Genomic DNA, 16,926 nt, shown 5'->3' on the forward strand with positions numbered 1-16,926 from the left:
ATGCTAACAGCATCCAAAAAGGGTCTGGTGGCTTTGTAAGAAAATAGGTTCAGTTCTAGGAAGATGTGGGCTAAGAAAACAAATCTGGGTTCATCTCAGCACAATGTGGGCTCATCAACGGTACAAGGGAAAGTTGTTTTTTCTGAGTCTGGTAGCAGTTCCTGCTTGCTGTGAGTCATCTCCTCTAGTGGTGAACTGCAGTCCTTTTTTTTTTTCCTTCTTTTTTTTTTTTCCTCTTTTGTTTTCTGTTGATAGGAAATGTAGCATAGTTCAGTAACCAGCAAAGCTTTATTTAGACTTGTCAGAAATGCAGAATTGTTTTGCTCTTCCTGGGAAGAAAAGAGGGAGATGAAGAACTGAAATGAGTATCAGGGGAGGAAAAATTTGCATTGAATTTAATTGAATGTATCTGAACTTGCAGTGCTGCCCAAATTAGGGACATGGAGTATTAAAATATATTTTAAGAAGAAATATTGCAACCTTACAGATGCTATGTTGCTCTCTAGTAGATAAATTTGAAAGGGAAAGGTAAGGTTTGATCCATTGTTTTTTTACCTGTTTGTAAGCTGTGAGGGAGATATGAGCCTGAAGATCAACAAACCCTCAGTCTTTGGTCTGTTGCATATTCTCACATCTATCTGTGTATGCACATTTACATATGGATAATTTTACTTCCTTGTAGCTTTTTATGTTTAAAAATAAGTCTTACCTCCTTCAGCTGCTTCATGGTGGATCTAGTTTTTGACTGCATGTCATTAGAGATACTTGCATCAAGCCTATGGACATGGTCTGGTCTTGTATGTGCCATAGTTTAGTTGATTAGATGGTGTTGGGTGATGGACTTGATGATCTCGAAGGTCTTTTTCAACCTGGTTAATTCTGTGATTCTGTGGATAGAGAGCAAAGACCTCTGAGTCAAACTGCAGAGGTAGCAGCAACTGTAACTTCACACACTGCTCTCACCTTGGATTGATTGAAGCAGTTGTTTAGGGTATTCAGCAGAATCCTCGATCTCTCTTCCCTCAGCAATACCTGCTTTTCTATCCTGCAAGTTAAATGCTTTCCTACTAGTTCTTCAGTTTTTTTTTTTTTTCATGGAAGTCAGGAGCTAGATGTCTAGTGGGAGGAAAGAAAAGACAGAAGGCAAGCCAAAAGTAGTAATTTTGTGAAAGAAAACGGTCTGCTAGTCTTTATACAGTGCAAGGAAAACCCCAAAGACAGAAATCTTAAACTAAAGAGATTAAGCTGTTAAACCACATAGGCCTGAATATGAATCTGCATTCAGTTAGGGGCTTGGTTTGTGCAGCACAGCATGCTGTGTGTCCTTATTTTTCTTTGGACTTGACACCCATGAATTTTCAAATCGACTTGCAGTTGACTCAACACAAAGCTAGCTGGCTACTGTACGGCTGCCGGCGCAGCCAGGCTTTTGCTGCTCTCTGTAGCTGTGTTGCTGTGAGTAGGCAGGATATTCAGATTTGTACAAGGCCAAACAATGTCCCTAGGCTTAATTCTAAGCCTATTAGCCTCTACAATGTCCTATTAGCAATGCTCTTTTATAACCTTTAAAGAGTTTTATGCATTCAGTTGCAGTGCCATGTTCTTGTGCTTTTTTTTCCTGCTTGGCAAATGGGCTTTCCGTGTGAAGCTTATAGGCAGGCATTGAAGCTGGGTGTGTTGAAAGAGTTTGGGGCACTGGTGTCTCTTTAAAAACCAAAAAAAGAAAAACATCTTCTACCTCTCTTTCTCTTCTCCATTTGAAAACATCACAATATGATGGAGAGGGTTCAGAGGAGGATCACAAAAATGATCATTGGATTGGAGCAGCTCTGCTCTGAGGACAGGCTGAGGGAGCTGGGGTTGTTCAGCCTGCAGAAGAGAAGGCTCCAGGGACACCTAATAGCAGCCTTCCAGTACCAGAAGAGAGCCTACAAGAAAGATGGAGAGAGACTGTTTACAAAGGCCTACAGTGATAGGACGAGGGGCAATGGTTTCAAACTAGAGAAGAATAGATTTAGATTGGGTGTTAGGAACAAGGTCTTTACCATGAAGGTAGTGGAACACTTGCCCAGGAAGGTGGTTGAGGCCCCATTTCTGGAGATATTCAATGTGAGGCCCAACAGGACTTTGGGCAACCTGATCTAGGAGGATGCCCCTGCTTACTGCAGAGGGGGTTAGACAAGATGACCTTTAGAGGTCCCTTCCAACCCAAACCATTCTATGATCCGATGAATACAAAATCCAGGAAAGGCTTCTGCAGTGTGGGAGCTGAAGACTGTCTGCCTGGATTCTCCTTGCTGGAGGAGTTGAGGCAGGTTGTGTTAGAGATGTTGGGCAGGCAGGAAGCTGACAGAAGGTGGAAAAGCAAATGTTTGTGGAGAGTTCTGGTCCTTTCAGTTGTGTGCAGCCCCTTGTAGGTCATGAGGTGGCAATACAGTCTCCAAGCCCAGAATTTGGGGTGAGATGATCCAGGTATTGTTTGTGTCTGCTAAAGAAATAGGTGCAGTAGAGAAAAGCATGACCTGTTGTGTATACTTACTTTCATGTTTCTTAGCAACTGAGGCAAAGACACCAAGGCCCCAGTTTTCAGCCTGTAAGGCTGAGATGGAAGCATGTTACAGGTCCCTACAAGCAATATCTATTCTCGGGGAGGAGGCAGGAGCTGTGGTCCCAAGCTGGAGAATGGCAGAGAAGCAGACAGTGTCTTCTGGGAAGCCTGGAACTTGAATGCAGCTGCTGTCCAAAAGAGAAGGAACAGTGATAGTTTTAAGGTAGCAGAGCAAACCTCCAGGTGTGGGAGCAACTAAGTATGCTCTTTGATCAGGGAACAAGCTGAGTTGTGATACTCCTGGTCAAAGGCATCAGCAGCCATTACTTCCTGGGAGCAAGCACAGCCTTTGCTCCTGTGTAAAGGCTTAAGCATTCCCAGGTTGAGCTTTTTAAGATCTTACCATAAGATCAGAGGTTGCCCAAAAGACAGTGTTGTTGTGCACCAATGAGGAGAGTGCCATGCTCTGGGCTTTCTGTGAGGTTGGTGTTAGTGAAGGAGTAGCTGCTGCAACCCTGTGGGTGCTGGGGCTACTGAATAATACTGCTGAGGAAAGCATCCCCAGTGTGATGGTGCCTCTCAGGAGAGGGCATTGGTGGAAGGTAAAGCTGAGTTTCAGGCCTACAGGGTTATGAAGGACAGCCGTTAAGAGCTACTTTGTATCTGGGATGCAGTAGCCTTTCTGGCATGAGTTTTCTGTTCATGCCATGGAAGTGATACTTAGTAAGGAGCTCTGTCTCTCAAACCAAGGAGAAAGTGAGGACTTGTCTTTATTAATGTAGTACTCCTTGCCATCTAATGGAAGGGAAGTCCAGATTTAGCCCTGTAAAGGTGAGATAAGAGAGGTGCTATGCAGGGCTAAAGGTAGTTTTCCTCAGTGGAAGTATTAAAAGTAGTGTAGAAAATGTTAAAAAAAAAAAAAGTCAGTGGTTGTAGTATTCTGCCCTTCTTTTTGCTTCTTCACCCTTCTATTTATTTGTGGTGTTCATGTTCTATCATGCAACAGTTTTAAAAATAATCTCCTGAAGTAAATAATATCAACCTTCTTTTTTCCTGTTTCCCTACCAACTATTGGCTATTTTTTTTCAAACAGAATAAGGGGTTGGAAAATGAAATAAAGACTTCCAAAATAACAAGCTCCAGAAAATTTTATTTAATTTGTGGGTCTGTTCTGTTGTCTTTTCTCCTTTTTTTTTTTTTTTCCTGTTAAGAAGATCTTTATTAATTTAGTCTAGTAACTTAGTGCCTATACTAAATTAATCTAATAGAAGTCTTGAGTCCTCACATAACGTTTCCCAAATGTGAAGCAGCATCTATTACATGAGGCACAATCTTTTTACTGTAAAATGTGAACCTGATATGTAGAATTGCAAGGCACAAAACTGTTTGCTGTGTGTTGGTTAAGTGCAGTGCTTGAGTACAGTCATGCAGAAGGAAAGGAATGGTCTTCACCAGCATTCAAAAAAATTAAAAACTCAACCTAAATGTCATATATCAAAGTGATTTTCATCTGTGCAAGTACTCTGAAGCTCAGGAATTAAACCTTGTAATGCTTACAGTCTCTCTGTTGACAGCTACCTCCATGTTTCTGTATGCTGTTTAGTAGATTGCCATGTAAACAGAACACAGAATCACAGAATATTAAGGGTAGGAAGGGACCTCCAGAGATCATCAGGTCCAACCCCCTTGCCAGAGGAGGATCACTTAGGGCAGGCCACATAGGAACATGTCCAGGTTGGCTTTGAAAGTCTCCAGAGAAGGAGACTCCACAAATAATAATAGATCATAGGTAAAGAGTGGGTAAAAGCCTGTGTGTTAGTACAAATGTGCAACCAGGACAACCTCCAATGGGCTAGATGTGAGTGCCTGAGCAGCTCACATGTGCCTTGTGGCACCACCACATCCCCTTCTGTAGCACCCCCACTCCCCATTGGTACACGTTCTCCAGGACAGGCTTTCCAACATCAACAGCTAAGACCTCCAGCACCAGCAGGACAAGAGGCTTTGTGCTGCAAGGGCTTTGGGTGGCTCAGCCTTTGGGTGGCTAAGCTGTGCCTTCCCCCTGGGTGAAGGTCACCCTTTTGTGCACAGCCCCGAAGTCACACCAGGCTGAGGAGCTGGGGTGGAGTGTTTGCCACTCAGGAGTGTAGGTGTTCCTGTTGATGTGTGGCTGTGTACAGCACAGCGTAACCACAGAGTTTATTCCTGTGCTCTGACTGAATCATTTATTCTGGCCTGAAAGGAGGAAGGAGGGGGAATCTTTTGTATCAGCATGAACACAGGGCTGCGTAACATAGAGCTGTGTTCACTGGGTGCTTTCAGTCACTAAGTCACCAACACAGCAGTTGGCAGAATGAAGTCTACCTCGCAGGGGTGTTACAAAGCTTCATCAGTGTTTTTAAAGTGCTTTGGGATCCTCAGATGAAAGGCACTTTAGAAGTGCAGGGGGGAGGATTATGCTGATTATTCTTTTCCTATCTATTACCCCAATATGTCACTGATTAAAATTCAGTAGAATACCATGAGCACCCTTACAATGATGGGCAAAGGCAGTATAATATTTTATAAAATATATTCCTAAGAGCTAGAAAAGGCAGCTCAATAATATAATACAAAAATTAATTTAATCATCTTTTTTTTCCTTAAATTGTTCCCATTGCTTTTTTTTTTTTCCTGCTTTTTCCTGTCTGCTTGAAAAGTCATTCCCTTTGCTGGATTAACAATAATAACTACAAATTATGTCTTTATGTTGTTAGAGTTTGATATACTACAGCCAGGGTACAGGTTAGAAACACAGGCTGAGTTATTGTGTACCAAAAGGGTAGTGATTTCCTGCAAACTGATTTATGGATAAATAATTCTGTGTAATTATTACATGGGACAGCCAGTTTTTAATTTCTCTAACAAAGCACAGCTGAACAAAGGAAAATTGCATTCTATAGAATAGGCACAAGATGCCTCTGAAGAGGATAAACAGATGTAATCAACGTCACAAGTGCCTGCCCATCTTGAAGGGAGGCCCTGTCAGCAGTGGTTGATAGATAAATGGCTTGATGGTTCCAGAAGGGAGGGGTTTGTTGAGTCTTTCATTAGGGTCTTTCATTTCACAGAATCACAGAATGTTAGGGGTTGGAAGGGACCTTGAAAGATCAAGCCCAACCCCCCTGCCAGAGGAGGATCACCTAGAGCAGGTCACACAGGAACACATTCAGGCAGGTTTTGAATGTCTTCAGAGAAGGAGACTCCACAGCCTCTCTGGGCAGCCTGTTCCAGGCTTGTGTTACCCTCACAGTGAAAATGTTTTTCTTTATGTTCACCTGGAACCTCCTCTGCTCAAACTTGTACCTGTTCACCCTTATCCTGTCACTGGACATCACTGAGCAGAGCCTGGCTCCATCCTGTTGACAGTTGCCCTTTTCATCTTTATAAATATGAATGAGGTCACCCCTCAGTCTCCTCTGTTTAGCTGGAGCTGAACAGCCCCAGCTTCCTCAGCCTTTCCTCACAAGGGAGATGTTCCACTCCCTTCATCATCTTTGTGGCTCTGTGCTGGACTCTTTCACGCAATTCCCTGAGGCCCTTCTTGAACTGAGGGGCCCAAAACTGGACACAGTATTCCAGATTTGAAGTTGTAAAAGCAATCTGAAGCATTTGGAGGCTAATGCTAACCTGAAGCTTTTTCTGAGCTGCTGTTGTGTTAAGTGCTCCTGTTAAGAAGTGAGATGGTTTAAAAAACCACTATTTGATTGAACTCCTATCATGGCAGCAAATGTTAGTTGTGGTCTTCACACAGACTTTTATTTGCAGTTGTGACCATCCTTGAGCTGTGGTGGTGAGAAGTGGATGTGTGCTGGCCTGGTACAGCTCTTGAGAGCTTACACAGCTTAGCTGTGTAGGAAAGCTTTTTGCCTTTTGCTGTTACACTCCTCAGTAATGTAGCTGTTCTTAGAAGCCTCCTTCAACCCCAACCTTGCATCCATTCAGTTTGTGTCTCACTAGGGTGAAGTCCTAGGACTGATCCCAGTACTTTGAATGCATCACTCTAAAGAGTGATCTTGTAAAATCTCATGAAGATCCTGAGACAAGTTCTGCTAGTTGTGGGGGTCAGCCGTGAAGTCCTGGTCAAACCTTCTGTGAAATGTGCTGCTCTGCTCTGACTTGTATAGCTAGCACTTTCTCCTCCAAAGGAGCTGCATTTCATGTGAAGCTCAATTGAAAGCACTCTGGGAGAGTGCACAACATTGGCTTAAGTGGAACAGCAGTGAATTGCAGTGGTTGTGTGTGAGCCTGACACTGGGCTCACACAGCTTGGCTACTGTTGTGTTCTGGTGGTGTTCTGGCTGAAGGGAGTTATGCAGATTCTGAAATGGGTTCCTATGTCTTTTTTTCCTGTCTGCATTTTGAGGAAACTGAGACAAAATCTTTCTAAAAGGCCTGTCTATAGAAGGACATTCCACAAAAGAGTCAACAGCCAGTGTGGAAGGAGAATTCCTACTTAAATGTTTTGAGAAAACTGTTTGGTCTCTTTATTGTCTTCAGTTGAGTAACTAGACTGGGCTACACTCAGCCATTTCTAGATGAGTTCTAGAAAACTCTTCCAGTGTTCAGCCTTTTCTTGAGTCCATGCAAGCTTTGAAATCTGTTGAACTTTCCCTTCAAAGCACTCTTACAGGAGAAGAGCCCTGAAGGATCATCGATAAAGGAAACAAGACTCAGGCTCATTAACAAAAGAGTTTTGTGAGCTCACAGAAGATGTGCTTCCAGATTTCTTAAGCAGGCTGGTCTGCTACCTGGTAGCCACAGCATTTTGAGAAGGTGTGGAGCTGACAGAGGTTTCTGGAGCAGCAGTGTATTCATTAATAACACAGTGACCTTTGCTCGTTCCTGTCCCCACTCCCAGGTCTCAGTTGTGGTGGGATGAAGGCTCAGGCCAGTTAAAGTGGTTTCTTTAAAAGCCGCAGCTGCACCATTTGGAATCAATGAGAGGAACAATAAAAAAACCTGTATGGGGAAGTGACTCCTTGCTACCAAGCTAGAAACTACACTAGAAACACCCAGTTCTGGGTGAGAAGGGACCTTTTTAGGGGGAGGATTTTGGTCCACTCAGATTTTACTTGAGGAGTCATTCAGAGGTGTCTTCTAGCATGCAGAAACCAAGGTTGCTCAACAAGCTGCTATCATCCTGCCAAAGACAGCCTGAGAGTTGCTTTAAGTATAGTGTTGGTGCCATGAAATAAACCACCTGTGAAGTCTGCTGAGGAGCTGGATGGAAACCATGGCTTCTGGCTATGGTTTGGACCAGCTTAAAGTGCTCTGGGAAAAAAAAAAATTCACACGTCATATCACACCGGCTGAAAAAACAGCGTGCATCAGCAGTGCTGTACCAGAGGAAGGGACTTGCAGCAGGTGTTAATGTGCAGAGGCACCCAGCCTTATGGCAACACCTGTGTTTGTCTAAATCCAGCCAAAACAATTTCCTCTCCAGTTGCAAAGGAGGATTTTAAAGAAGAAAATCTCTCCCCGACTTCCAGTAGTAGCAGGCATTTCCTGTAAAGCCATTTGCAGAGGATTTCCCGTGGTAGGCTCTGGCTGCGCTGTGGTTTTCCTCTAAACTTCTTCAGTTTGGGGACACCTTTGGTAACTCCAGTGACCCCCAAGTGTCTCTTTGTCTCTCGCCAGTGATGCCAGGCCTGAGCAGTTGCAGATGGTGTGCTCTGAATGCTTTCCTTAATTGAATGAAAAATAAAGCCTCTTGTAAAATATTACCAATTTAGATGTAACTTATGGGGCACATATGATGCTTATTTTTTCAATTACACGAAAACTTGGCGTGGTTAAACATAGGAAGCCAAGTGTTCTGTGAAGCTGGTATAGATTTCTGGATTTTTAGGTGATTTTGCTTGAAATTATTATGCAGCAGAAGGGGGTGAAGGAAGTCAGCAGCTAAACTCTGTTTTCCCAGCATGTATTTTACTTGGTGGACCCTTGCCGCTCATTTTGTGACTAATACATGCTGTACTATATGCATTTCTTGTTGTCACCAGAGATAGCATTAAGTAAACTATCCCCTTAAGAAAAACAGCTTTTCTTGGCATGTGGAATATGACTCAGGGAGCCAGCACTGGAGACATACGGTGCTGTGAATGAGAGTTGTGTGTTACTCTACTGGATCTGAGTCCAGGCACTATTTATACTGCAGCATATTCAGCACCAGATTGTTAAATCTTAATACTGAAACAGTGCATCATTTAAATGTTTTTGTTCTGTTTATGTCCCATTTTCAAGCATTGGATATCAAGCAACACTTACTAACTTTTTGTTTCATTTGGACAAGATCTCCCCTTGCCAAAAGCTTTCTAATCTGCTCTTGAAATGCTAGACTGTCTGTATCATGGAAACTTTGTGCCACTGAGGTGAACCAGATCACTTCCAGCTTCTTTTGGTGCATGGTCAATGGCATACCTTGCAAAAGCAGTGCGTCAGCAGGAAACACAAACATTTAAGTGTTTCAGAAATGGATTTGAGCTAAAACGATTTCCTCTTCAACCTGGGCAGGGCAGGAAAAATACTCCATGGCAGGTATTTCATGGGCTCATAAATGTAATGTTCTGTTGTTGTCTCTGTGCAAGAAGCTTTGTTTTATTGTTTCAGAGGTTGCGTTTATTTTATGATCATGTTTGGGAGATCAGGATAAAAGGGCCTGTGCCCTTTTGGTTTGATTAGTTCCAGAGCTGGTGAATAACCGGGAGTAGGAAGCAAAGAGGAGAAGGCTGAAGTTTCTTGGCATCACTGCATCCTTCCACATACCCTAGGCAGGTTCTTGGGGCTCCTGTTGTCACAGAGGAAGTAGTTTTCTCATGAAATAATGTATTTCTGGCAGTGGAGTTTGCAGATGGTCTTTTTTAAGATCAAGAAGTATTTAAGCAGACCTCAAAAGGCATCATTTTAAATGGGAGAAAAGCGGATTGGTGTTTTGTGGGGCTGAGATATGTGTGAGCAGAGCAGTGGGGTGCTGGGAACATGGTGGAGGAAGGAGTAAAGACGGTAGTTATGATAGTGCAGAAGAAGGCTGAACTGCTTTGCTCTCATGGAAGGTGGCACTGTGGCTGTCTTGGTTTGGCATCTTCCTGGAAGTCATTCCTGGGTATTAGTCATTGTTTTTTGGTGTGGGTGGGCCCTCTGCAATTGTCTAAACAGAAATAACACCTCTGCAGCAAATGGTTTACCGTCCAAGCTTGCAGCGTTTGTGACAAGCACACCCAGGAGAGGTGATGATGCCTATTAAAGGATGAACAGAAGTAGAAATAGCACTTACAGCATTCTCCCCCGCCTCCAAAATGCTATTTTGGAGCTGTGGTCAGCAGCTTGCAGCTTTTGCACCCAAAGAAAAGCAACTGTCTGCACAGTGCAGCTTGTAGCTGGGAGTGAACTCTTCCTGCTTGGTGGGTTTCCAGGGCCATCCAGTCACACTGGGAATTGTACCAGGCTTAGATTATAACTGCTGAAAGCCCACACAGAGGAATTTTCCTGTTCAAGTCAAAACCAATGCACTTTTTTACTGAAGGGTTTTGTAGACTGCAAAATCAGGACTATAGAGTATTTAAAGCCTGTTCTAACTTAGAGAACTAGGCTTTAGTGGGATGATGAAAAATGGGAAGGCAAGAAGCCTCCTGGGCTTCCTTGAAGGAATTTAACAGCCAGGAACATGCCAGCAACTCTCCGCTAAGAATTTAAACTCTCTCCCTACTCTTCCCCATCATTTGCTTCAGGAGTCAGTGCAACACATCTTTTGGAGCAAAACACACCCTTTGAGCAAGGCTGCCATGAACCTCCAGGCAGGTCTCAAATCTTGTGAGGGTTATCAGAGAGTGCCCTAGTTGTGAGCCACAAGCTGCCCAGGGCAAAAGGATAGAAATGTATTTTACCGCTTTCCCAAGGAGTAAAATGAAAATGCTCCACACTGGATTGGAAGTTTAAATGGAAATTTTGTTTAAAAAAATATATACCAAAGGTATTCAGGTAGAAGGAATACATTCACAAATCAGGCTCAGTTCTTCACCTGAGCCTACCAGGCCAAAACCTTCCAGAAACCTCCTCCCCACTCAGCCTCAGCAGGCCCAGGAGCAGCCAAACTGCCCTCCCCTCCCCCCCACTAGACCCAGGTCTACTGCAGGCTTCTCCAGGCCCTGTGGTGTACTGGAAATTCACTGCCAGCCACGGCCAAGAGAAAAGCTCTGCCCCACAAACTATAAGATAAGAATGTGCACATCCTGACCGGAGAGGAGAGAGAGAGGGAGCTCACGCTCTGGCTGTACACTCCCTTAAATAGAGAAATACAGGAAAATGGAATAGACCGACAGATTACAATATCCTGGGATGAACTGCCTGTCCCCCTGGGACTCTCTAGCCTCTGGAGGACTTTTCTTTGTGGTTAGACCAATGAACTCTTGATTTCCTTTAACCTACAACAGAGGCTTTGGTAAGCAGCTGATAAAGTATAAAGTCCACATTTTGTGGTTTGTTTGTTTTTTTCAGGAATAATCAAGCTTGGGAGGTGGAATCCTCTCCCTCTCAGTTATGTGACTGATGCACCAGATGCGACAGTAGCCGACATGCTACAAGATGTCTATCATGTTGTGACATTGAAAATCCAATTACAAAGGTGGGTGTTTCTGAACATCTGTCCTTCTCTATTCTCTGAGCTGCTCTGTCGATTGCAGCATTACTACAGAGATTAGCACATCCTGTCTTCATTAATTTCTGGCCTTTTGATGAAATGAAAAGAAAAATGAAAAGAAGGGTGAGTCACCTGGCAGCTTTTTGGTGCATGTTCAAACTGAGGTTTTATGTTTTTCTGAAGCAGCAATATGGTACCAGAGAGGGGAGGGGCAGAAACTCAGTCAAGTAAAGATATGTGGCCCTTACAGCCAGACTGTTCTACAGCCCCTAATTTCATGGGTTCTTAAGGCCTTATTGTGTCAGAATAAACCCCATGCCTTCTTCAGTGGGCTACATTGTGAAAATGCAGGTTGTCTTCTGCTAGTTGCTGAGATGGAGAGGAGGGATCCTTCTGATTACTGTTTTTCTCCAGTGGTCTTACCAGTGAAAAGGCAAGCAGATGAGGAAAGGATGCGTTACTGTGGCTCCGTTTGGCATTTGGAAAAAATTTCCTTCCCTGAATGCTGGTTCTGATGGCTAAAGCAAAAGCCCCTTTTACTTTTACACTTACTTGTCCATCCTCCCCTCCCTCACGCTTTTTCTTCCTCCTTTCTCTATTGGCCTTCACAAGAGTCCTCAAACAGTTACTGATGTCAGCATAAGGAGCTGTGGCAGGTCCATCCTTGACAGTGCATTGCATACTCTAGACCTGCTGGTGAGCCATTGTTGCACAGTCTGCTGTAGCTCTTTAGTCAGGACATGTCAGAAGAAACAGACATAATTAACAGACGGTCTGGAATAATTTGCCCACCGTTCTTTGAGTGCAGCTTGAGCAGAAGATTGGTCAGTGGGATGTGTGTCCTTTGGTGGCAGCTACACAGCCTTCAGCTGTTCAATTCAGTTTGGAATTTGGGAGTAGTTGGTGCCTCGCTGACATGAACATCCCAACCAGCAACATTTCTTTCCTGTAACACCTCTTACGGGGTTTGGGGTTTCCAGTTCCCACTAATAGGCCTTTCCTTGGGTTTAGATAGCATTATCATTCCTCAGCGAGGCTGCATTCTGCAGCAAAGTTGTAAAAGAGCATCTGGAGCCAGTAGCTGCTATAAAAGTGGAGTGCAGTAACTCATCTCAGGCATATGAGCTACCAGGAGTCCATCTAGCCTACTGTCAAGTTGGTGTTACTGGAGGGTATCAACCCAGGATCAAGGTCTCATTCTTTATCTTCAAAGTGCTTGAATGCCTGGATGCCATGTAAATAAAAGATAGCCTGTGACAGTGAGATAAAGATGGTCATTGACTACTTAAACTCTTCAAGCACAGCTGACCTTTCAACTCTGAGGCTGAAGCCAGGCTGTATAGACAGAAGGTGGAACCACCTGGGAGTGTGCTTTGAGTCTCTCAGACACGAATGACGATGACAAGCTTCTCCTAGCTCTGTGATGTGCTTCTTGGGTCTGGCCCCATGTATGTAGGCACAGACCACAAGCTTGCTCAAGTGGAAGAGGCACAAGTCACACAAAGACAAAAGCTTCACTCTGTATGCAGCTCTTGTAGAACAAGAGTGAGAATGAGCTGCACATGACAGATGCTGGCCTTCCTGGGTTTCTGAAAGACTGCTGGATACGTCAGCCATGAGGGTGCTCTGAGAACCTGTATAAATTTTTCAGAGTCTTGCCTCTGCATCAGGAGGGCCCTCACCAGTTGGGGATTTTGTTAGTAACAGTGTGGCGTGTATGTTTGTTCTTCTTTCCCAGTAGGAGTATCTTTGTCTGGAGAGGATGGCTTTATCCAGCTGCTTCTGGGGCTTGCTTTATGCAGTTTTTTGCTCTCCACCAGGCCTCAAAGGGAATGGTCATGCACACATCCAATCCCATTGTGGAATCAGCTGCTCTTACTACCCTTTACTGTCATTCTTTTAGCTGAACTACATGTCTTCTGGGAGTCAGACTTGGAGGGGAGGGAAAAGAAGGATGAAACACCTTGATGGCCAGCTAAGCAAGAAGCTCCAAGGCTGTGCTTGCTGCTTAAAGATCTGTAGCGCTTGTACACAAGGAGTAAGTGTCTGTGAAGGTGATGTTTCTATCTGCTTTGTGCTCTGTTTTCACAGCTGTTCGAAGTTGGAAGACTTGCCAGCAGAGCAGTGGAACCACGCCACAGTTCGCAATGCCTTAAAGGAACTGCTCAAAGAGATGAATCAGAGCACATTAGCCAAAGAATGCCCTCTCTCCCAGGTCAGTGTTCTTAACAGGCTTAGGGAAAGTCAGCTTTACAAAGTATCAAACCCCTATTTGTTCAGTGAAGGGGTTAGACTCTACAGTCCCACAAATACTGAATCCGTTTCTTTTCTTTAGAAAGGCAATATTCTAATTCATACAAAGAAAAAGTATCTTTTTACTGTGTTTTCTTAGTGCATTCCTAGGTGGAGTGTATGAATGATTTGGCTGGGTTTTCTCCTGATGTTCAGAGGTGCGAATTCTTTATATAGATCTTTATGTGAAACTTTTGCAATAAGACCAGTGATCCTAAAATATAAGATCTGAATGGCTTCTTCTCACTAGCAGAGGCCTGCTTCCCCCACTAACCCACAGGTAGCTCTCATCAGCCTTCAGCTATGATAAAATCTGCTCTTCTAACAATTGTGCTCCAATTTCTAGGGAAAAAAAGTGTTATATAATTGTATTAAAAAAAGAACAAAAACTCAGTCTCCTTCTCCATGAGTGCTTTATAAACAGCAGTGATCTCCTGTCTGAGACACTAAGTCACAGGTCCTTACAGTTACCAGGAGCTCTATTTGTACTTCAGATTGTCATAAGGGAAGATTTATAAAGTTTTCATGATTGAGCCCTCCTTGCCTCAGAAAAAAAATCAAACAAAAAAACCAAAAACCCCAAACACCAAAACACCAGAAAAACACTTTAGCACCCAGACCAAGTATCTCTGCTTGGATTAAAAAATGTTGCCTTCTAAAAACTTTCTTAGAATCACAGGTTAATCCATTCATTGTACCTTAAAAAAATCCACAGTCTTGCTAAAAACCCCCTGCTTTGCTGGCCTCTGTCCAGCCTGGTCTCCTCTGTTTCTGTCCTGTACTGTATGCTCATTCCCAAGAACAGCAAGGATAAGTGTAGACTCTTGCACCTGGGGAGGAATAACACCGTGCATCAGTACATGTTAGGGGCTGACCTGCTGGAGAGTAGCTCTACAGAGGAGGACTTGGGAGTCCTGGTTGACAACAAGTTATCCAGACGGCAGTGTGCCCTAGTGGCTGAGAAGGCCTCTCGGGCGCCTTAAGAAGAGTGTAACCAGCAGGTCAAGGGAGGTTATCCTACCCCTCTACTCAGCCCTAGTTAGACCACATCTGGAATATTGTGTACAGTTCTGGGTTCCCCACTTCAAGAGAGACAGGGAACTACTGGATAAAGTTCAGAGGAGGGCTACGAGGATGATTAAGGGCCTGGACCATCCACCATGGAAGGAAAGACTAAGAGAGCTGGGGCTGTTTAGTCTGGAGAGGAGAAGGCTGAGAGGGGACCTTATCTGTGTCTACAAATATCAGAAGGGTGGCTGTCAGGAGGATGGATACTCAGTGATACTCAATGACAAGACAAGGGGCAATGGACATTAACTCAATCACAGGAAGTTCCACCTCAACATGAGAGAAAACTTTTTCGCTGTGAGGGTGCTGGAGCCCTGGAACAGGCTGCCCAGAGAGGTCATGAAATCTTCTTCTCTAGACGTCTTCAAAACCTGCCGGGATGTGTTCCTGTGTAGCCTGCCCTAGGTGGTCCTGCTTTGCAGGAGGGTTGGACTCAGTGATCTCTGGGGGTGCCTTCTGACCCCTAGCATTCTATGAAGGATATGAAGAAGTATCAGTGGCTCCAGATATGCGTAGAGCCCAAGCGTGTCAAACACAGAAGTGTTTTTCTTTTCACACAGATTAAGTGTAGTTTCTTTAAATGGAATTGCCTGTGGGATCTGGTCAGCTAAAGATGACTGCAGCATATGGTTGTCTCTGCCCAGTCTTCAATACCCAGTGCAGCTAAACTACGCATCTTTTCATATACAGGATCCATTTGTGTTGTCGTTCCTCCCATTTCAGTTTCAAAGGTTACCAAGTGGAAACACTGCAGCTGGTTTACTCCTGTGGCCTCAGTATGAAATACATTTGCAAAATTATTGATGGCAGAACTGCAGCAGAAAAAAATCTTTGCCCCAGTATTTTAGTGGACAAAGCTAAAAGGAGATCTCTCTGTAGAAAAACTGAGCTTGCTTGTAAACAGAGGTGTAAGTAGCCTTGAGTAGTGACTAACACTTGAAGTGGGTCTGCAAGAATGCAGCTTGTACTATTAGTAGTATTATTATTGCTTATTATTATTAATTGCTATTAATATTTATTTTTATTATTATTATTGTTGTTATTGCCATTAAAAATTTCGGTCTCTTTTGTTTTGACTCACAAAATGCAGAGGATACAAGGGAAGGTTGTGTAGGAGCTGCCTATTACCATCCTCTGAATGCGCCTCTAATACAATTCCCTCTCCCAAATCAGTTTTAAAAAAATACCATGCCAAATGTGAAATGTCATTACAACCCCCTCGTGGTTAATATATTATTGACAGCAGCAAATTGCAGAGTGGTCTCTCTGGAGTCAAACTGCAGAGTAAATGCTGCTGTTTATTAACGTGTTCAGAGTGCCTCGAGTACCCAAGTGGAGAGGGGCAGCGTGGGGAGCGCTTGCTGAGGCCGTCTCTGGTGCTCGGTGCCCAAGCTCTCTGTGCAGCCCAGATGCAGGTTCTGATTGCTGCTAATGGGAAATGTAATCATTCACTTTGATTTAAAATTGTTCTGGTCTTTTCTGTTAGGTGTATCCATGTGGCTGCAGCTTAGCATACAGCTCCTGTTCAAACAAATAAATCCCAGTTAACCAAGCTGGGGTTGGGGGAAGGAGGGTAGGTGGGGCAGTGTGTGTATGGCAGAAAGAAATCCAATTATTTCAGCGTTTCCATCCTTGCATAGAGACCTTTGCCTTTCCTGTGTATTGTAGAACTCATTTCAGCACTGACCATGCTTCCTCTTTGCTGAAGCAAGATTTTTTTGGGGATGTGAGCACTCCCATATTTTCTTCCCCTAAACTTACTGCACCAGATTCTCATTGTGTGGATATTTCTTTAGCTCCTGGTCTAAGCAGTTTTCATTCCATGTGGCTGTCACGACCACACGCATACCAAATGTAGCTGCTACTTCGTAGAATCATAGAATTGTTTGGGTTGGAAAAGACCTCCAAGATCATTGAGTCTGACCATCAACCCAAGACCACCGTGGCCATTAAACCATGTCCTAAAGTGCCATGTCCACGTTTCCTTAAGGATTTTCTGAGGAATAATAGAAAGTAATTAGAAATTTGCGATCAACCACTTTTCTGAATGGAGGTTTCCTTTCTGCAGCCTTAGCAGAATTTCCAGCAGGAATGCCTTCTGGGCTGCTCTGTATTCATTAGAGAGGAGAGGTATTTTGAAAGTTGTTATGATTTTCTTTTTTTTCCCCTTGCTCTTCTGTCAAGGAGTTGAAGAGAATCTTACCTGGGGTTTTTCACCAGTGGTTGATCTACTGTTTGATTTTACTGTGTAATTTACGCTTTGCTTTCTCAAACAAAGGTCAATGGGTTCATATATTCTGTGATAGTTAATAGCCCCACAATTTCACTAATATCAATTTGT

At 43.7% G+C, this 16,926-nt stretch overlaps 1 protein-coding gene across 1 annotated transcript in view; it reads left to right on the forward strand.

Moving 5' to 3' along the window:
- SATB2 (SATB homeobox 2) overlaps positions 1-16,926 on the forward strand; it is a 134,522-nt gene that overhangs the window by 48,031 nt on the left and 69,565 nt on the right. Inside the window, exons 3-4 of the mRNA XM_054381080.1 lie at positions 11,084-11,210; positions 13,317-13,440. Of these exons, the coding sequence (XP_054237055.1) occupies positions 11,084-11,210; positions 13,317-13,440 (251 nt within the window). The remainder of the gene's footprint in view (positions 1-11,083; positions 11,211-13,316; positions 13,441-16,926) is intronic.

This window comes from Indicator indicator, chromosome 5, assembly GCF_027791375.1.
Source record: "Indicator indicator isolate 239-I01 chromosome 5, UM_Iind_1.1, whole genome shotgun sequence".
NCBI lineage: Eukaryota > Metazoa > Chordata > Aves > Piciformes > Indicatoridae > Indicator > Indicator indicator.